This window comes from Castor canadensis, chromosome 1 (genome assembly GCF_047511655.1).
Source record: "Castor canadensis chromosome 1, mCasCan1.hap1v2, whole genome shotgun sequence".
In the NCBI taxonomy this organism is placed as follows: domain Eukaryota; kingdom Metazoa; phylum Chordata; class Mammalia; order Rodentia; family Castoridae; genus Castor; species Castor canadensis.
Window position 1 is genome coordinate 76,096,099 of NC_133386.1, and position 22,018 is coordinate 76,118,116.

The following is a 22,018-nucleotide window of genomic DNA, read 5'->3' on the forward strand; positions in this document are numbered from 1 at the left end:
AGCTGGAGCGCGGCGGGGAGGACCCCAAGCCGCTCCCCATCGCGGGCAGGGCTCGCCTCGCTGACTACAGTTCCCAGCGGGCTTCGCGAGCCCCGGGCGCCGCGGGTAGCGGCTGCAGGGGACTTAAGTAGTCCGCGGTGCTCGGTAATAACCTTCTTGTCCGCGCTACAGGAGGTTACCGCATTCTAGGCTGCCAGTCGGTTTCCTAAAAGCTGGTCGCGGAAGCATGGGATCTGATAGGGGGGCTGAGCCGTATGACGCTAGGGACCCTGGGGTGGCGACCTCGGGCACGTCGTGCGACCGTCCCTCCGGCCGGCGGGGGCGGTGGCTGCGCAAGCGCAGCGGGGGCCGCGGGCGGGGCCTAGGCGACTGCAGCTGGCCGCGCCTGTCCGCCGGTGGCGGTATGTGGGTCCGCCGCCGGGCGGCCAGGCACTGGCAAGAAAGGCCGGCGAGGGTCTCCTCCACCTCGGCCTCGGCCGCGCGGAAGAAGATGGTGCCTTGGCTGCGGGCGATGGGGGAGAGACTGAAGCAGCGGCTGCGGCTGGACGTAGGACGCGAGATCTGTCGTCAGTACCCTCTCTTCTGCTTCCTGCTGCTGTGCCTCAGCGTTGCTTCGCTGCTTCTCAGCAGGTACGGCCGCGGCCGCGGACGGGTGAGCCGTATGCAGGCCTCCGGGGACGGGGGCTGCGGGCCAGAGCTGATGCGAGCCGCGGGCGACGCCGAGCTCGGGCCCCGCCGGCCCGAGCCCGGAAGTGCGGCGGACGGTCGGGGGCGTAGGCTACCCGTCGCGGAGACAGTCCCCTCTCCAAAGCTACCTGGTTAGAACCTGACCTGCTTCTCTGCCCTTTCCCCAAGTCCAGACCGTTCCTGTTAGTGTGGTTCAAACTGTGACATCAGTTGGGCCAGCTCAGTTCTCTGAGACTGACTGTCAAGGGTTCAAGGTCCTGTTTCAGCTGCAGCTCCAGGCAGAAGCCCCGGCGCCTGCACACACATCGCAGTATCTATAAGATACGCCTAAAGAGGATGATTTAAAAAAAATTTTTTTTAGAAAGAAACTGAAATATTAGGAAAAGTTACAATTGGTGAGTTAAATTGACATTTTGAGATCAAAAGAAACTGGTAGGTTTCCTTGGTCTTGCCATTTCAAGAAATGATATCAGTGCTGTACATAGTAGAACTGTACTTTAAAACATCTCCATGCTGTTTTCACTGATATTTGGACATGACACCATTCTTGCTCTATCTCGAGGTAGTTGATCCCCCACGATAGCAGAGGGCAGGAATGCCCAAGGACTTGAACTTGGTTTTGCAGCATTTGCTGCCAGTATGCAGAAGTTGGGTTTCTTTCTTACTATATTTGCTTTGTTGATTCTGGGTTTAAGTAACAATTGAACTTAAAAAGCGATTGGTATCCTATCCTACAAAGCAGTGTGACTGGATTGTGGTGGTGAGGCGTTTGATTTTATGAGTGTGGAAGTGGGATCCTTAGCAGAGTAGGTAATTACTTACCTTTCTGTCCTGTGGGAGGTATTTCAAGCTAGACTAACAGGTTCAGTGTGAAAAAAATGTAAACTTTATGTGATTATTAAGTCGTGTCCAAGCATTCTTTTCTATATTTCTAGGGAACTGAGTCAGCTTAAGTCTCCAGGGTAGAACAACCATGGAGTAGGAGTAAGTTGAACTAGAATTCTGAGGTCGTTAACTTGTGAAGTCATAGCATCTAATGTTATGTGTTCCTGAGAAATCACAGGATGCCCGGCGCCAGGGACTCACGCCTGTAATCCTAGGCACTCAGGAGGCAGGGATCCAGAGGATCGTAATTAGAAGCCAGCCTGGACAAATAGTTCCCAAGACCCTATCTAGAAAAGTACCCAACACAAAAAGGGCTGATAGAATTAACTCAAGTGGTAGAGTGCCTGCCTAGCAAGCATGAGGCCCTGAATTCAAACCCCAGTACCACCAAAAAAAGTCACCGGACGTCATCTGTTCTGTATTCCATGTAGCCTGTACCATGAATGTGTATTATACAATGAAGGGAGGAAACACATAAATTTGAGGGATTAGAATTATGAGTGAAATTGTTTTTTGCATGCTTTTTGATATTTTCTATTTGTTACTGTAGTAATTAATTAAAGAGACCTTAAGCATCATAGAACTGTTTTTGAATAAAAGAATAGTTCAGTATCTTTCCAGGAAAAAATTTGGGAAGGTGTAGAATAGTTTATGTAATGTACTTTTTAGTGTCTATGTGTGCTTTTCTTTCAAATACATACATACGTTCATGTATATGCATATATATGCATATATGCTTGTGTGTGCTTACACTTTCTCTAGAAGATTATACAAGAAAACCTGGTCCCTTCTGGGAGTGGGGAGTACTAGGTACATCTATTCTGAAATTTAAAAAAATTATGTATGTGTATATAAATAGATGGATAAAAGTCATTGGGACATAAGGATGAAATTAGAAGAAATGGAATGATCTGTTCAATAAATACTTTATATATAAGTGGTTTCTACGGAGACATTTTCCCAGTTAAAATTTAGAAATAACTTAAAAAGAAATTTTGATTTTGATGATACTAGAGTTTGAACTCAGGGCCTAACTCTCACTAGACAGGTGCTCTGCCGCTTGAGCCACTCCACCAGCCCTTAATATTAGTTTTTGAAATTTTTTTTTCTTGTATAGTCTTGAAACTTTTAACTCCTAAATATTTTTCAAGGTATTATTCACTGTATACATTTTTCTTTAAATACGAATCAAAATTATGAATCTTATTTGTGCAAAGATAAATAGATATTACCTTTGGATGTTTGTAAGAGTAACATACTTTACATATTTGAAATTATGTACTTATTTTATAATATTTATGGATAAGAGTATAAATACAACTATGTAGGTTTATTCATTTGTCATTTACAGTGTTAAATTTCAGTGTTATAATGAATACTTAAAGTTAATTCTAGTAATGGTAATGGTAATAATAATAGCTAATATTAGCTAATGATAATAGCTGTCTTATTTGCCCAGTTTCTGTGTTGAGTTTTCATTAATTTTCGAGGCAATTTATTGTGTGGTTGAAAGTTTTGAATCTGAACATTGACTGCAAGAATTTGATTATGGTTTCTCTATTTACCAGTTGTGGCTTTGGCTGAGTTATCGTTCATTTGTACAGTTCCCTCATTTTTTTTTTGTATTTAATTATTCATATGTGCATACAAGGCTTGGGTCATTTCTCCCCCCTGCCCCCACCCCTCCCTTACCACCCACTCTGCCCCCTCCCTCAATACCCATCAGAAACTACTTTGCCCTTATCTCTAATTTTGTTGTAGAGAGAGTATAAGCAATAATAGGAAGGAACAAGGGTTTTTGCTGGTTGAGATAAGGATAGCTATACAGGGCATTGACTCACATTAATTTCCTGTGCGTGTGTGTTACCTTCTAGGTTAATTCTTTTTGATCTAACCTTTTCTCTAGTTCCTGGTCCCCTTTTCCTATTGGCCTCAGTTGCTTTAAGGTATCTGCTTTAGTTTCTCTGCATTAAGGGCAACAAACGCTAGCTAAATTTTTAGGTGTCTTACCCATCCTCACCCCTCCCTTGTGTGCTCTTGCTTTTATCATGTGCTCAAAGTCCAATCTCCTTGTTGTGTTTGCCCTTAATCTAATGCCCGCATATGAGGGAGAACACATGATTTTTGGTCTTTTGGGCCAGGCTAACCTCACTCAGAATGATGTTCTCCAATTCCGTTCATTTACCAGCGAATGATAACATTTCATTCTTCTTCATGGCTGCATAAAATTACATTGTGTATAGATACCACATTTTCTTAATCCATTTGTCAGTAGTGGGGCATCTTGGCTGTTTCCATAACTTGGCTATTGTGAATAGTGCCGCAATAAACATGGGTGTGCAGGTGCCTCTGGAGGAACCTGTGTCACAGTCTTTTGGGTATATCCCCAAGAGTGGTATTGCTGGATCAAATGGTAGATCAATGTCTAGCTTTTTAAGAAGCCTCCAATTTTTTTTCCAGAGTGGTTGTACTAGTTTACATTCCCACCAACAGTGTAAGAGGGTTCCTTTTTCCCCCCCATCCTCGCCAACACCTGTTGTTGGTGTTGCTAACGATGGCTATTCTAACAGGGAATCTTAGTGTGGTTTTAATTTGCATTTCCTTTATTGCTAGAGATGGTGAGCATTTTTTCATGTGTTTTTTGGCCATTAGAATTTCTTCTTTTGAGAAAGTTCTGTTTAGTTCACTTGCCCATTTCTTTATTGGTTCATTAGTTTTGAGAGAATTTAGTTTTTTAAGTTCCCTAAATATTCTGGTTATCAGTCCTTTGTCTGATGTGTAGCTGGCAAATATTTTCTCCCACTCTGGGTATTCTCTTCAATTTAGAGACCATTTCTTTTGATGAACAGTGCTTTTTAGCTTTATGAGGTCCCATTTATCTATGCTATATCTTAGTTGCTGTGCTGCTGGGGTTTCGTTGAGAAAGTTCTTACCTACACCTACTAACTCCAGAGTATTTCCTACTCTTTCCTGTATCAGCTTTAGAGTTTGTGGTCTGATATTAAGATCCTTGATCCATTTTGAGTTAATATTGGTATAGGGTGATATACATGGATCTAATTTCCATATATATTTCATATATATAATTTCATATATTTTCCATATATACTTCAATTTTTGCAGATTGCTAACCAGTTTTCCCAGCAGTTTTTGTTGAAGAGGCTGCTATTTCTCCATCGTATATTTTTAGCTCCTTTGTCAAAGACAAGTTGGTTATAGTTGTGTGGCTTCATATCTGGGTCCTCTATTCTGTTCCACTGGTCTTCATGTCTGTTTTTGTGCCAGTACCATGCTGTTTTTATTGTTATTGCTTTGTAATATAGTTTGAAGTCAGGTATTGTGATACCTCCAGCATTGTTCTTTTGACTGAGTATTGCCTTGGCTATTCATGGCCTCTTGTGTTTCCATATAAATTTCACGGTACATTTTTCAATCTCTTTAATGAATGTCATTGGAATTTTGATAGGAATTGCATTAAACATGTAGATTACTTTGGGGAGTATAGACATTTTTACTCTGTTGATTCTACCAATCCATGAGCATGGGAGATCTCTCCACTTTCTATAGTCTTCCTCAGTCTCTTTCTTCAGAAGTGTATAGTTTTCCTTGTAGAGGTCTTTCACATCTTTTGTTAGGTTTACACCTAGGTATTTGATTTTTTTTTGAGGCTATTGTAAATGGAATTGTTTTCATACATTCTTTTCCCGTTTGCTCATTGTTAGTATATAGAAATGCTAATGATTTTTCTATGTTGATTTTATATCCTGCTACCTTGCTATAGCTATTGATGATGTCTAGAAGCTTCTGAGTAGAGTTTTTTGGGTCTTTAAGGTATAGGATCATGTCGTCTGCAAATAGGGATATTTTGACAGTTTCTTTACCTATTTGTATTCCTTTTATTCCTTCTTCTTGCCTAATTGCTCTGGCTAGGAATTCCAGTACTATGTTGAATAGGAGTGGAGATAGTGGGCATCCTTGTCTGGTTCCTGATTTTAGAGGGAATGGTTTCAGTTTTTCTCCTTTAAGTATAATGCTGGCTGTAGGTTTGTCATCTATAGCTTTTATAATGTTGAGGTACTTTCCTTCTATTCCTAGTTATCTTAGAGCTTTTATCATGAAATGGTGTTGGATCTTATCAAAGGCTTTTTCTGCATCCATTGAGATGATCAAGTGGTTTTTGTCTTTGCTTCTGTTAATGTGGTTTATTATGTTTATTGATTTTCGTATGTTGAACCACCCCTGCGTTCCTGGGATGAAGCCTACTTGGTCATGGTGAATAATCTTTTTGATGTGTTGTTGCATTTGGTTTGCCATTATTTTGTTGAGGATTTTTGCATCAATGTTCATTAAGGAGATTGGCCTATAGTTCTCCTTTTTGGAGGTATCTTTGCCTGGTTTTGGGATAAGTATAATACTGGCTTCATAAAATGTGTTAGGCAGTTTTCCTTCCCTTTCTATTTCATGGAACAGTTTAAGGAGGGTTGGTATCAGTTCTTCTTTAAAGGTCTGATAGAATTCAGCAGAGAATTCTATCAGGTCCTGGACTTTTCTTTTTGGGGAGACTCTTGATTGCTGCTTCAATTTCATTTTGTGTTATAGGTGTATTCAGGTGATTAATTTCCTCTTGGTTCAGTTTTGGATGATGATATGTATCTAGAAAGCTGTCCATTTCTTTAAGATTTTCAAATTCATTTGAATATAGGTTCTCGAAGTAGTCTCTGATGATTTCCTGGACTTCCATGATGTTTGTTGTTATCTCCCCTTTTGCATTCCTGATTCTACTAATTTGGGTTTTTCTCTCCTCATTTTAGTCAGGTTTGCCAGGAGTCTATCGATCTTGTTTATTTTTTCAAAGAACCAAGTTTTTGTTTCATTAATTCTTTGTATGGTTTTTTTGATTTCTATTTCGTTGATTTCAGCTCTTATTTTTATTATTTCTCTCCTATTCGTTTTGGGATTTGCTTGTTCTTGTTTTTCTAGGAGTTTGAGATGTATCATTAGGTCATTGATTTGGGATCTTTCAGTCTTTTTAATATATGCACTCATGGCTATAAACTTTCCTCTCAGGACTGCCTTTGCTGTGTCTCATAGGTTCCGGTAGGTTGTGTTTTCATTTTCATTGACTTCCAAGAACTTTTTAATTTCCTCTTTTATTTCATCGATGATGCATTGTTCATTAAGTAATGAGTTATTTAGTTTCCAGCTGTTTGCATGTTTTTTGTCTTTACTTTTGTTGTTGAGTTCTACTTTTACTGTATTGTGATCAGATAGTATGCACGGTATAATTTCTGTTTTCTTATATTTGCTGAGGCTTGCTTTGTGCCCTAGGATATGATCTATTTTGGAGAAGGTTCTATGGGCTGCTGGGAAGAATGTATATTATGTAGAAGTTGGATGAAATGTTCTGTAGACAGCAATTTGGTCCATTTGATCTATTGTATGTTTTAGATCTTGGATTTTTTTATTAATTTTTTGTTTGGATGACCTATCTATTGATGATAATGGGGTGTTAACGTGTCCCACAACCACTGTGTTGACATTAATATATGCTTTTAGGTCTTTCAGGGTATGTTTGATGAAATTGGGTGCGTTGACATTGGGTGCATACAGGTTGATGATTATTATTTTCTTTTGGTCTATTTCCCATTTTATTAGTATGGAATGTCCTTCTTTATCTCGTTTGATCAATGTAGGTTTGAAGTCTACTTTGTCAGAGATAAGTATTGCTACTCCTGCCTGTTTTCGGGGGCCATTGGCTTGGTAAATCTTCTTCCAGTCTTTCATCCTAAGCCTGTGCTTATTTCTGTCAGTGAGATGGGTCTCCTGTAAGCAACAAATTGTTGGATCTTCCCTTTTAATCGATTTCGTCAAGCTGTGCCTTTTGATGGGTGAATTAAATCCGTTAACATTAAGTGTTAGTACTGATAGGTATGTGGTGATTCCTGTCATTTAGTTGTCTTAGTTGTTTGAAGGTTTGATTGTGTGTACCTAACTTGATGTTACTCTCTACTGTCTTGCTTTTTCTTTTCCTGTGGTTTGGTGCTGCCTGTCTTTTCATGGTTAAGTTGGGTTTCACTTTCTGTGTGCAGAATCCCTTGAAGAATCTTTTGTAGTGGTGGCTTTGTGGTCACATATTGTTTTAGTTTCTGCTTATCATGGAAGACTTTTATTGCTCCATCTATTTTGAATGATAGCTTTGCTGGGTAGAGTATCCTGGGGTTGAAGTTATTTTCATTCAGTGCCCGGAAGATCTCACCCCACGCTCTTCTTGCTTTTAATGTTTCTGTTGAGATGTCTGCTGTGGTTTTGATGGGTTTACCTTTGTTTTTTCTCTCTTACAGCCTTCAATATTCTTTCCCTAGTTTCTGAACTTGTTGTTTTAATCATGATATGTCGTGGGGTAGTTCTATTTTGATCTGGTCTGTTTGGTTTCCTGGAGGCCTCTTGCATTTGTATGGGAATATCTTTCTCTAGATTTGGGAAATTTTCCGTTATTATTTTGTTGAATATATTACGCATTCCCTTCGCTTGCACCTCTTCTCCTTCTTCTATGCCCGTGATTCTCAACTTTGGTCTTTTGATGGAGCCAGTGAGTTCTTGCATTTTCTTTTCACAGGTCTTGAGTTGTTTAATTAATAGTTCTTCGGTTTTTCCTTTAATTACCATTTCATCTTCAAGTTCTGAGATTCTGTCTTCTGTTTGTTCTGTTCTGCTGGATTGGCCTTCCGTTTTGTTTTGCAGTTCTGTTTCGTTCTTTTTTCTGAGGTTTTCCATATCCTGGCTGGTTTCTTCTTTAATGTTGTCTATTTTTGTCCTGAGTTCATTTATCTGTTTATTCATCGTGTTCTCTGTTTCACTTTGGTGTTTATACAGTGCTTCTATGGTTTCCTTTATTTCTTCTTTTGCTTTTTCAAATTCTCTATTTTTGTTGTCTTGGAATTTGTTGAGTGTCTCCTGTACATTTTGGTTGACCCTATCCAGTATCATCTCTATAAAATTCTCATTGAGTACCTGTAGTATGTCTTCTTTTAAATTATTCTTGTGGGCTTCATTGGGTCCTTTAGCATAGTTTATCTTCATTTTGTCGGAGTCTGGATCTGCGTATCTGTTTTCTTCATTCCTCTCTAGTTCCTGTACTAATTTTTTGCTGTGGGGAAATTGGTTTCCCTGTTTTTTCTGTCTTCCCGTCATTGTCTTTGGTGTTGTTACTGTCTCTGTACTGTGTGCAATTAAATATTTTCTAGCTTGTAATAATAACAATGGTAATATTTAGAATGGAAGGGTGAGTGGGGATGGAAAGCAAGAAGTTAAAGAAAAGGGAAAAACAAACAGACAAGAAGGAGAAAACAGAACAAGGAATCACACAAGAAAGTTTCAAAGGTATAAACAGGGAGCGTTAGTTTACTAATCGACAGTAAGCTGAACAGACTTAGAGAGACAGAGAGAGGATTGAAAATAAAAAATAAAAAGAATACAGATAAGAATAAAAATAAAAAATAAGTAAATGAAAGAAATATCTGTATATAAAAATAAAATGAAAAATAGAAAATTAAAAAAAAAACCAAAAAACCAAAAAACCTCCAAGTTCAAATGCAATGAAGTTTCAGTCTTAATAATTTGGGTGTCCATATCAGTCTCCAATCCTGGAGATGGTGCCTCAGATGTTGTTCTGTAGTTGTCTCATCAAGGGGATGCATGAAGTAGAACAAAACTTGTCCGTGTCTTCCCAAGCCGTCTGGGCGCGGGCGACTGGCAGCCTGGGTGCCCTCCTTGTTTCTCCATTTAACGTGAAGTGGAGATTCTCTGCGTTGGCTGGAGGTGTGGAGGGGTCAAAGTTTTGCCTCTTCTCGGTGATTTTGCCTGCAAAGTGTGTCTCCAGCGTCTCCAAGATTTCACTATAGGAGGCTCACTTTCTGCTTCCTCCCTCTAGCCGCCATGTTGGAATCCTCTCCAGTTCCCTCATTTGTAAAATGTGAATTAATAGTATCTACATTGTGTGGTTATTTTGGTTATTAACTGGAATAGTTCATGGAAAATGCATAAAATGGTGCTCAGCACATAGAATGTGCCATCACTAGGAACATTTGTTGCTTTGTCTCATTTTTATTCACAACACTGTAAAGATAGCTACTATTAGCCTCCATTTTTTGCTTGAAGTACAACTTGTAGAAAAGTACAGAATGCATAATTACATAGTTTTATGAATTTTTAACCACAGCCCAGGTCAAGATATAAAACATTTGTAGCACCCCAGCAGGTTGTCTTCTCATACCATAAATTACTTTTGCTTTTGTTTTTGATTTTTTATAAGTATAATTGCATAGTCTTTGTGTTTTGTTTCTTTTGCTCAACTCTGCTTTTGAAATTTATCCATATTGCATACATTAGTAATTCATTTTCTTTTGTTATTGTGTAGTCCACTGGGAATATGACATAATTTATTTACACATTCTAACCGTAGAAGGTCATTTGGATGGCTTAGAGTTTGGGGCTATTATGAATAATAACTGTTGTGGATATTGTTATATGTATATTGATAGATGTGTATGCATTTTTCTTTCTTTTTTTTTTTTTTTTTATGGATTGGCAGATTTAATATTGTGAAAATGGCCATACTACCAGAAACCATCTACAGATTCAATGTAATTCTTATTTTTTTTTTTGTATGTACACTGTTCTTTTTTTTTATTTTATTTTTTTTTTCATTTTTCTTTTATTATTCATATGTGCATACAAGGCTTGGTTTATTTCTCCCCCCTGCCCCCACCCCCTCCGTTACCACCCACTCCACCCCCTCCCGCTCCCCCCCTCAATACCCAGCAGAAACTATTTTGCCCTTATCTCTAATTTTGTTGTAGAGAGAGTATAAGCAATAATAGGAAGGAACAAGGGGTTTTGCTGGTTGAGATAAAGATAGCTATACAGGGCATTGACTCACATTGATTTCCTGTGCGTGGGTGTTACCTTCTAGGTTAATTCTTTTTGATCTAACCTTTTCTCTAGTACCTGGTCCCCTTTTCCTATTGGCCTCAGTTGCTTTAAGGTATCTGCTTTAGTTTCTCTGCATTAAGGGCAACAAATGCTAGCTAGTTTTTTAGGTGTCTTACCTATCCTCACCCCTCCCTTGTGTGCTCTCGCTTTTATCATGTGCTTATAGTCCAATCCCCTTGTTGTGTTTGCCCTTGATCTAATGTCCACATATGAGGGAGAACATACGATTTTTGGTCTTTTGAGCCAGGCTAACCTCACTCAGAATGATGTTCTCCAATTCCATCCATTTACCAGCGAATGATAACATTTCGTTCTTCTTCATGGCTGCTTAAAATTCCATTGTGTATAGATACCACATTTTCTTAATCCATTCGTCAGTGGTGGGGCATCTTGGCTGTTTCCATAACTTGGCTATTGTGAATAGTGCTGCAATAAACATGGATGTGCAGGTGCCTCTGGAGTAACAGTCTTTTGGGTATATCCCCAAGAGTGGTATTGCTGGATCAAATGGTAGATCGATGTCCAGCTTTTTAAGTAGCCTCCAAATTTTCTTCCAGAGTGGTTGTACTAGTCTACATTCCCACCAACAGTGTAAGAGGGTTCCTTTTTCCCCGCATCCTCGCCAACACCTGTTGGTGGTGGTGTTGCTGATGATGGCTATTCTAACAGGGGTGAGGTGGAATCTTAGTGTGGTTTTAATTTGCATTTCCTTTATTGCTAGAGATGGTGAGCATTTTTTCATGTGTTTTCTGGCCATTTGAATTTCTTCTTTTGAGAAAGTTCTGTTTAGTTCACATGCCCATTTCTTTATTGGTTCATTAGTTTTGGGAGAATTTAGTTTTTTAAGTTCCCTGTATATTCTGGTTATCAGTCCTTTGTCTGATGTATAATTGGCAAATATTTTCTCCCACTCTGTGGGTGTTCTCTTCAGTTTAGAGACCATTTCTTTTGATGAACAGAAGCTTTTTAGTATTATGAGGTCCCATTTATCTATGCTATCTCTTAGTTGCTGTGCTGCTGGGGTTTCATTGAGAAAGTTCTTACCTATACCTACTAACTCCAGAGTATTTCCTACTCTTTCTTGTATCAACTTAAGAGTTTGGGGTCTGATATTAAGATCCTTGATCCATTTTGAGTTAATCTTGGTATAGGGTGATATACATGGATCTAGTTTCAGTTTTTTGCAGACTGCTAACCAGTTTTCCCAGCAGTTTTTGTTGAAGAGGCTGCTATTTCTCCATCGTATATTTTTAGCTCCTTTGTCAAAGATAAGTTGCTCATAGTTGTGTGGCTTCATATCTGGATCCTCTATTCTGTTCCACTGGTCTTCATGTCTGTTTTTGTGCCAGTACCATGCTGTTTTTATTGTTACTGCTTTGTAATATAGTTTGAAGTCAGGTATCGTGATACCTCCTGCATTGTTCTTTTGACTGAGTATTGCCTTGGCTATTCGTGGCCTCTTGTGTTTCCATATAAATTTCACAGTAGATTTTTCAATCTCTTTGATGAATGTCATTGGAATTTTGATGGGAATTGCATTAAACATGTAGATTACTTTGGGGAGTATAGACATTTTTACTATGTTGATTCTACCAATCCATGAGCATGGGAGATCTCTCCACTTTCTATAGTCTTCCTCAATCTCTTTCTTCAGAAGCTTATAGTTTTCCTTGTAGAGGTCTTTCACATCTTTTGTTAGATTTACACCTAGGTATTTGATTTTTTTTGAGGCTATTGTAAATGGAATTGTTTTCATACATTCTTTTTCCGTTTGCTCATTGTTAGTGTATAGAAATGCTAATGATTTTTCTATGTTGATTTTATATCCTGCTTCTTTGCTATAGCTATTGATGATGTCTAGAAGCTTCTGAGTAGAGTTTTTTGGGTCTTTAAGGTATAGGATCATGTCATCTGCAAATAGGGATATTTTGACAGTTTCTTTACCTATTTGTATTCCTTTTATTCCTTCTTCTTGCCTAATTGCTCTGGCTAGGAATTCCAGTACTATGTTGAATAGGAGTGGAGATAGTGGGCATCCTTGTCTGGTTCCTGATTTTAGAGGGAATGGTTGTAATTTTTCTCCGTTAAGTATTATGCTGGCTGTAGGTTTGTCATCTATAGCTTTTATAATGTTGAGGAACTTTCCTTCTATTCCTAGTTTTCTTAGAGCTTTTATCATGAAATGATGTTGGATCTTATCAAAGGCTTTTTCTGCATCCATTGAGATGATCAAGTGGTTTTTGTCTTTGCTTCTGTTAATGTGGTTTATTACGTTTATTGATTTTCGTATGTTGAACCACCCCTGCATCCCTGGGATGAAGCCTACCTGGTCGTGGTGAATAATCTTTTTGATGTGTTGCTGAATTCGATTTGCCATTATTTTGTTGAGGATTTTTGCATCAATGTTCATTAAGGAGATTGGCCTATAGTTCTCCTTTTTGGAGGTGTCTTTGCCTGGTTTTGGGATAAGTGTAATACTGGCTTCATAAAATGTGTTTGGCAGTTTTCCTTCCCTTTCTATTTCATGGAACAGTTTAAGCAGGGTTGGTATCATTTCTTCTTTAAAGGTCTGATAGAATTCAGCAGAGAATTCTATCAGGTCCTGGACTTTTCTTTTTGGGGAGACTCTTGATTGCTGCTTCAATTTCATTTTGTGTTATAGGTGTATTCAGGTGATTAATTTCTTCTTGGTTCAGTTTTGGATGATCATATGTATCTAGAAATCTGTCCATTTCTTTTAGATTTTCAAATTTATTTGAATATAGGTTCTCAAAATAGTCTCTGATGATTTCCTGGACTTCCATGGTGTTTGTTGTTATCTCCCCTTTTGCATTCCTGATTCTACTAATTTGGGTTTTTTCTCTCCTCATTTTAGTCAGGTTTGCCAGGGGTCTATTGATCTTGTTTATTTTTTCAAAGAACCAACTTTTTGTTTCATTAATTCTTTGTATGGTTTTTTTGGTTTCTATTTCGTTGATTTCAGCTCTTATTTTTATTATTTCTCTCCTTCTATTCGTTTTGGGATTTGCTTGTTCTTGTTTTTCTAGGAGTTTGAGATGTATCATTAGGTCATTGATTTGGGATCTTTCAATCTTTTTAATATATGCACCCATGGCTATAAACTTTCCTCTCAGGATTGCCTTAGGTGTGTCCCATAGGTTCCGGTAGGTTGTGTTTTCATTTTCATTGACTTCTAGGAACTTTTTAATTTCCTGTTTTATTGCATCGATGATCCATTCTTCATTAAGTAATGAGTTATTTAGTTTCCAGCTGTTTGCATGTTTTTTGTCTTTACTTTTGTTGTTGAGTTCTACTTTTACTGCATTGTGGTCAGATAGTATGCATGGTATTATTTCTATTTTCTTATATTTGCTGAGGCTTGCTTTGTGCCCTAGGATATGATCTATTTTGGAGAAGGATCCATGGGCTGCTGAGAAGAATGTATATTGTGTAGAGGTTGGATGGTTGGATGAAATGTTCTGTAGACATCTACTAGGTCCACTTGATGTATTGCATATTTTAGATCGTGGATTTCTTTATTGATTCTTTGTTTGGATGACCTATCTATTGATGATAATGGAGTGTTAAAGTCTCCCACAACCACTGTGTTGGCGTTTATATATGGTTTTAGGTCTTTCAGGGTATGTTTGATGAAATTGGGTGCGTTGACATTGGGTGCGTACAGATTGATGATTATTATTTCCTTTTGGTCTATTTCCCCTTTTATTAGTATGGAATGTCCTTCTTTATCTCGTTTGATCAATGTAGGTTTGAAGTCTACTTTGTCAGAGATAAGTATTGCTACTCCTGCCTGTTTTCGGGGGCCATTGGCATGGTAAATCTTCTTCCAGCCTTTCATCCTAAGCATATGCTTATTTCTGTCGGTGAGATGAGTCTCCTGTAAGCAACAAATTGTTGGATCTTCTTTTTTAATCCATTTTGTCAAACGGTGTCTTTTGATGGGTGAATTAAGTCCATTAACATTAAGTGTTAGTACTGATAGGTATGTGGTGATTCCTGCCATTTAGTTATCTTAGTTGTTTGAAGGTTTGATTGTGTGTACCTAACTTGATGTTACTCTCTACTGTCTTGCTTTTTCTTATCCTGTAGTTTGGTGCTGCCTGCGTTTTCATGGTTAAGTTGGGTGTCACTTTCTGTGTGCAGGATCCCTTGCAGAATCTTTTGTAATGGTGGCTTTGTGGTCACATATTGTTTTAGTTTCTGCTTATCATGGAAGACTTTTATTGCTCCATCTATTTTGAATGATAGCTTTGCTGGGTAGAGTATCCTGGGGTTGAAGTTATTTTCATTCAGTGCCCGGAAGATCTCACCTCACGCTCTTCTTGCTTTTAATGTTTCTGTTGAGAAGTCTGCTGTGATTTTGATGGGTTTACCTTTGTATGTTACTTGTTTTTTCTCTCTTGCAGCCTTCAATATTCTTTCCTTAGTTTCTGAACTTGTTGTTTTAATGATGATATGTCGTGGAGTAGTTCTATTTTGATCTGGTCTGTTTGGTGTCCTGGAGGCCTCTTGCATTTGTATGGGAATATCTTTCTCTAGATTTGGGAAATTTTCCGTTATTATTTTGTTGAATATATTACGCATTCCCTTCGCTTGCACCTCTTCTCCTTCTTCGATGCCCATGATTCTCAAGTTTGGTCTTTTGATGGAGTCGGTGAGTTCTTGCATTTTCTTTTCACAGGTCTTGAGTTGTTTAATTAATAGTTCTTCAGTTTTTCCTTTAATTACCATTTCATCTTCAAGTTCTGAGATTCTGTCTTCTGTTTGTTCTATTCTGCTGGATTGGCCTTCCGTTTTGTTTTGCAGTTCTGTTTCGTTCTTTTTTCTGAGGTTTTCCATATCCTGGCTGTTTTCTTCTTTATTGTTGTCTATTTTTGTCCTGAGTTCATTTATCCATTTATTCATTGTGTTCTCTCTTTCACTTTGGTGCTTATACAGTGCTTCTATGGTTTCCTTTATTTCTTCTTTTGCTTTTTCAAATTCTCTATTTTTATTGTCTTGGAATTTCTTGAGTGTCTCCTGTACATTTTGGTTGACCCTATCCAGTATCATCTCTATAAAATTCTCATTGAGTACTTGTAGTATGTCTTCTTTTAAATTATTCTTGTAGGCTTCATTGGGTCCCTTGGCATTGTTTATCTTCATTTTGTTGGAGTCTGGCTCTGAGTTTCTGTTCTCTTCATTCCCCTCTGGTTCCTGTAGTAATTTTTTGCTGTGGGGAAACTGGTTTCCTTGTTTTTTCTGTCTTCCTGTCATTGTCCTTGGTGTTGTTACTGTCCCTGTACTGTGTGTAATTAAGTATTTTCTAGCTTGTAATAATAACAATGGTAATATTGAGAATGGAAGAGTGAGCTGAGATGGAAAGCAAGAAGTTAAAGAAAAGGGGAAAACAAATATACAGACAAGAGGGAGAAAGCAGAACAAGGTATCAGACAAGAGAGTTTCAAAGGTATAAACAGGGAGTGTTAGTGTACTAATCGACAGTAAGCTGAACAGACAATAGAGTGACAGAGAGAGGATTGAAAATCAAAGATAAAAAAAATAAAAAATAAGTATATGAAAGTAATATCTATTTATAAAAATGAATTAAAATAAAATGGAAAATAGAAAATTAAAAAAAAAAAAAAACAAAAAACCAAAAAACTTCCAAGTTTATATGCAATGCAATTTCAGTCTTAATAATTTGGATGTCCGTCTCAATCTCCAGTCCTGGAGTTGGTGCCTCAGATGTTGTTCTGTAGTTGTCTCATCAAAGGGGATGCATGAAGTAGAACAAAACTACACTCACACACACACAGAAGATAAAAAAAAAAAAAAAAGTCCCACCAAGTGTCCCCAGTTCAAATGCAATACAGTTTCAGTAAGTTTTTCGGCTTGCAGGTGTAATTCGGTTGTTCTCTCATCAAAGGTAGGGAGAAAAAGAAAAAAAAGCGTCTGGAGGCAGTTCTGAGAGTGGTACCTGCAACTGTGTCTTGCCTGCCTGCTGCTCTCAGCCTGTAGCTGGCGGCGTTATTTATGCAGATCTCTGGGGTGAGCTTAGCACTCACCTGGTCCCACAGGCTTTGTTTGCTCAGAGTTCTCCTGTGCGGGGGAGGGGGGCCTCTGCTACAGGCTTTCCCCTTTCCAAGCACTGGGAAAGGTGACACTGCCCCGCGTTGTCAGGCCTGCGTGTTTGTTTACAGTTCATGTGGGAAGTGGGTCTTCCCTCCTCTCACAAGCGTCCCGCTCCTGGTTGCTGGGCGCGCCACGCTCCGCCAGAGCTTCTCCGGCCCGCCCGGCTCATTTATTTACAGTCCCGGGAAGGATTCCCTTCCCCCAATCTTCAGCGCTCAGGGCGCCCCACCCTCTTTCCAGCGTGTCTTAACTGTTCTTATTGCTTAGTACTCAGTTTCTCTTTTTTTCCCGGGTGGAGGTCAGTCTGTCCAGGGGGCTATGCTGCTCTGGCCCAGGCTTGTCTGTGGGGGAACCGCGGTACCACGAAGCTCACCTGGTCCGCGTCTTCCCACGCCTTATGGGCGCCGGCCACTGGCGGCCCCAGGGGCCCTCGTCGTTTCTCCGTTTAACGTGAAGTGGAGATTCTCTGCACCGGCTCTAGCCGCCGTCTTGGAATTCCTCCTGCATTTTTCTTTTGGATATGAGCCCATGAGTAGAAGTGCTGGGTCATAGTGTATGCTTTGTTAAATTTAGTAATTACAACCCAACAGTTTTCTAATTTACTCCCACCCCACAAAAATAGTTCCAGTTCTGTCTGGTATTAATTTTTGCCATTTTATTGAGAGTATAATGATAGGTCATTGTGGGTTTAATTTGTAATTTCTTGATGGTTCCTAGCCCCATTTTGTTAATGAGCAAAGCGAACCTTGGAGTTACTAATAATTTGGTAGTATTATAGTAAGTAACAGAATGGGACTCCAAGGCAGGCCATTTTGATTGAGAAGCACAAGCTTTTAGAAATTACACTAAAACAACATTATTAACAATAATCTATTGTTTTCTAAATAATATTGACTCACATAAATTTTAAAAATCAGAAATACGCAAAGAGAAACATGATGTTTAAAAATCATTCAAATTTACTGTTCAGAGATGACTACTTGTTAACATTTGAATCACTTTTGCCTGTAATTTGTGATTTTATTATATAAGTTGAGATTGTTATATATACATAGGTATCTATGTATATTAACATACACATGTAGCATTATATATGAAGCCTGCTTTTAATTGTGCTTTATTATTATTTTTTAAATTATCATTTTCAAAATTTTCAAGTGGTTTACATACATTAATATGGGGCAGACTGTTCTAAGCATTTTTATTAATTGATTTAGTCATCGTCACAATGCACAAATTACATATTATTATCATTTCCATTTTATATATGACCAAAACAAGGGTCAGATTAAGTAAATTGCATTAAGTGTCAGAGGTGGCTTTGCATCTAAACACTCAAGACTCCAGATTATCATATATTTTGTTCTCAAAGTTTACTTTCTGTTGCTTCTTTTGTCTGTTTTTCCCTTCCTACAATAGTACTAAATATTTTAACAGTAGTATTGTAGCATGCCTTACTTAATATCTGCTAGGACATATCCTCCCTCTTGGTCCATCTTTTCCAAAGTTGGCTCAGCTCTTATTTTTCCATATGAATTCTAGAATGAATGCTAAAGTTTTTCAAAAGATATAGCTGGAATTTTGATTGTGGTGTCTGTTTGGTTACATGTTGTATAATGGACCACCCCCCGAAATTTAGTGGCTTAAAGAAGCAACAACCTATTGTAATTTGGGCAGGAGTTGGTGGATACAGCTAATCTCTGTTCACTGTGCATCAGCTAGAGGCTAGAATAATCTATAGGCTTCTTCACCCACAGTTGGTATATGTTGTTAGTTGTGATCCTACCTGGGCTATACTGCAGAATGCTAAAACATGGAGTTTCCTCGTGGCCTTTCTCCTAACATGGTGCCAGTCTACAAAGGTGAGCATCCTGAGAAAGAGGGTCAGGTGATGCCATGTCTTTTTTGTGACCGAATCTTGGAAGTCAAGCAGCATCAGTTCTGCCAGAGTCTTTTGATTAAAGTTACCAGTCTTGCCTATATTTAAGGAGAAGGGAATTTGATACCTGCTTTTTTTTTCTTTTTTAGAATTTTTTTAAATTTTATTATTCATATGTGCATACAAGGCTTGGGTCATTTCTCCCCCCTGCCCCCACCCCCTGCCTTACCACCCACTCTGCTCCCTCCCTCTCCCCTCCACCCCCCTCAATACCCAGCAGAAACTATTTTGCCCTTATTTCTAATTTTGTTGTAGAGAGAGTATAAGCAATAATAGAAAGGAACAAGGGTTTTTGCTGGTTGAGATAAGGATAGCTATACAGGGAGTTGACTCACATTAATTTCCTGTGTTTGTTACCTTCTAGGTTAATTCTTTTTGATCTATCCTTTTCTTTAGTTCCTGGTCCCCTTTTCCTATTGGCCTCAGTTGCTTTTAAGGTATCTGCTTTAGTTTCTCTGCGTTAAGGGCAACAAATGCTAGCTAATTTTTTTAGGTGTCTTACCTATCCTCACCCCTCCCTTGTGTGCTCTTGCTTTTATCATTTGCTCAAAGTCCAATCCCATTGTTTTGTTTGCCCTTGATCTAATGTCCACATATGAGGGAGAACATATGATTTCTGGTCTTTTGGGCCAGGCTAACCTCACTCAGAATGATGTTCTCCAGTTCCATCCATTGATACCTGCTTTTATATAAAACCAGTCAAACATATTTAAGACCATGCAGGTTTTATCTAATTGATAAAATAACCTGGGTAGAATTGATGTTTTTATTATACATAATAGACATCAATCTATAAATTAATAGCTCTTTTTTTTTTTTTTTGCAGTGGTACTGGGGTTTGAACTCAGGGCCTCATGCTTGCTATGCAGGAGCTCTTGCCACTGGCACCACTCCACCAGCTCTTTTCTTGTGATGTGTGTTTTGAAGATATGGCCTCCAGAACTATTTGCCTGGGGCTGCCTTCGGATTGCAGACTTCTGATCTCTGCCTCCTGAGTAGCTGGGATTATAGGCATGAACCACTTATGTGAGCCAGCTCATAATAGCTCTCAGTTGATCCAAATATACTCATTTTAGGTTTATGTTTTTCTCATATAAAAAAAAACTCTAGAGGCTGGGAGTGTAGTTTAGTGTTACAGCATGTGCTTACTTTGCACGAGGCCCTGAGTTCCATCCCCAGCACAAAAAAACCAAAACAGCAATAAAAACTACTATGGAAAATTTCAAGCATATACCAAATAAAAACAGAATAGTATAATGAAATCTATATATTCCTAGTACCCGGCTTCAAAGTTACTACCTCAAAGTCAAATTTCAGCTCTCTCCTGGATTATTTTGCAGTAAATTCCACACGACATAGTTTATCTGTAAACATTATGTATCTTTAAAAGATAAGGGTTATTTTCCTTTCACAATATCACTTTATATTAAAAATCACTTTAAAAAATTTTCATAAAGACACCTACACTGAGGAAACCGGGAATTCTCAGGATGCATGGAGTTCAGTGCTGTACTGTGGATGCTTGATTCATGTTTCCTATAGCACCATCCAACTTCCACTAAATGCTGTTTTTCCACATATCTCAAATGTTTACTTTATCACTTAAACACATCTCTCGTTTTGACTTGGAAGGATTGCCATAACTTTTACCTTGCTTTTTGGGAGGCAGCTTTTCACAAAATTCAGGACAGGGAAATAGCAGATCACACGGGAATTAAACACAACTGACAATGATGCAGGACTGAAAGCTTCTGTGCATCAACTGAGCTGTGCAACGCTTGTGGAATGAATGTAAAATTTTTGTTTCTGAAATTTCTTTTATTCATTTATTTTTTGACTATACTTGCTCAAAACTAAATGTAATAATTGTACAAATAAGGTAGGCTTACTGTGTATTGTAGAATGATAAAATAAAGCTGTTTAACATATTTGTTAATTTGCACTTTTATCATTTTTTGTGTGGTGACAAAACGTGAAAATACTCTTAGCAATTATAAGTTATGAAATATATTGTTATTAACTGTAATGTGAAATAATTTATTATCATCATCAAATATCTATTTAGTGTTCAGATTTCCTTAATTTTTTAGGATTCCCCCAATACCATGTTACATATCTAAAACTTCAAATGTACAGCAAAGTTGAGTTTTACAGTAAACACTTGAATATGTACTACCTAGTTTTTATCATATTATTGTACTGGAGTACATTATGACATTCACAAAAATTCTTACAACATATCATAGTTGAATTCACCCCCACCATCATTCTCCTTTATTCCCCCTACCCCTATTCATGGAATAGTTTCAACAGGTCTCATTTTTCTATTTACCTGCATGAGTACACAATATTTCTACTACATTCACCTTCCTACACCCTTTCCTTATATTCCTCCCCCCCTCCCACTGGTACCAGTCCCCCCAAACAGGACCTGTTTTGCCTTCTTGTTCACTGTTTTTGTCAAAAAATGACATTTTTGTTTGATTAAGATAGCTGTACAGGGAGTTTCATTGTGACATTTCCATGTATGGAAATTATTATAACTAGAATTGGTTCATTTCTTCTGTTTTTCTCCTTTCTACCTTAGTCCCCTTCTCATGATGATTTCAACAGGTTTAAAAGTTCTATATTCATTCTTGTATAGGAAGTATATCAACCATATTCACTTTTTTAACTTTCTTGTTTTACCCTCCCTCTCCTGTTTAGTGACCTTTGCTGAGCCTAACCTGTTTTTTATAATACTGCTTGTTACTTATATTGTGTCTGTCTTCCTCCTATGAGAGAAAACATGTAACGTTTGTCTTTCTGAGCCTGTCCTCACTTAACATGATGTCCTCCAGTTGCATCCATTTACCTTCAAACCACATGGTTTCATTCTTCTTTATACATACAGTGGAGTTTATATTTATATATATTTATATATATATATTCTTCATTCATCAGTTGTAGGGCATCTGGGTTGTTTCTGTAGTTGAGTATTATAAACAGTGCTGCAATAAACATTGATGTGCAAGTGACATCGGTGTGCAAGTGTCTCTGTTGTATCCTGACCTAGCATTCCTTCAGGTATATTCTTAGGAGTGTTATTGCTGGATTATATGGCAGTTCTGCTTTTAGGTTTTTTTATTTTGTTTTTACAGTACTGAGATTTGAATGCAGGGCCTACACCTTGAGCCACTTCGCTAGCCCCTTTTTTTTGTGATGGGTTTTTTCAAAATAGGGTCTCAGGGAACTATTTGCCCAGGCTGACTTTGAACTGCAATTCTCTTTATTTCTGACTTTTGAGTAGCTAGAATTATAGGAATGAGCCACCAGCACTTGCTTGGCTATTTTTAGTTCTTTTGACCTCCATACTGTTTTCCAAAGTGATTGTACTAATTT

The 22,018-nt window shown here is 38.2% G+C and overlaps 1 protein-coding gene across 6 annotated transcripts in view; it reads left to right on the top strand.

Moving 5' to 3' along the window:
• The first annotated feature begins 351 nt into the window (after positions 1-351).
• Positions 352-22,018, top strand: part of Snx14 (sorting nexin 14) — a 93,310-nt gene continuing 71,643 nt past the window's right edge. For all 6 annotated transcript variants that reach the window (XM_074078596.1, XM_074078565.1, XM_074078571.1 and 3 more), the window contains exon 1: positions 352-630. In XM_074078596.1, coding sequence (XP_073934697.1) covers positions 404-630 — 227 coding nt within the window. In that variant the 5' untranslated portion in view covers positions 352-403. The remainder of the gene's footprint in view (positions 631-22,018) is intronic.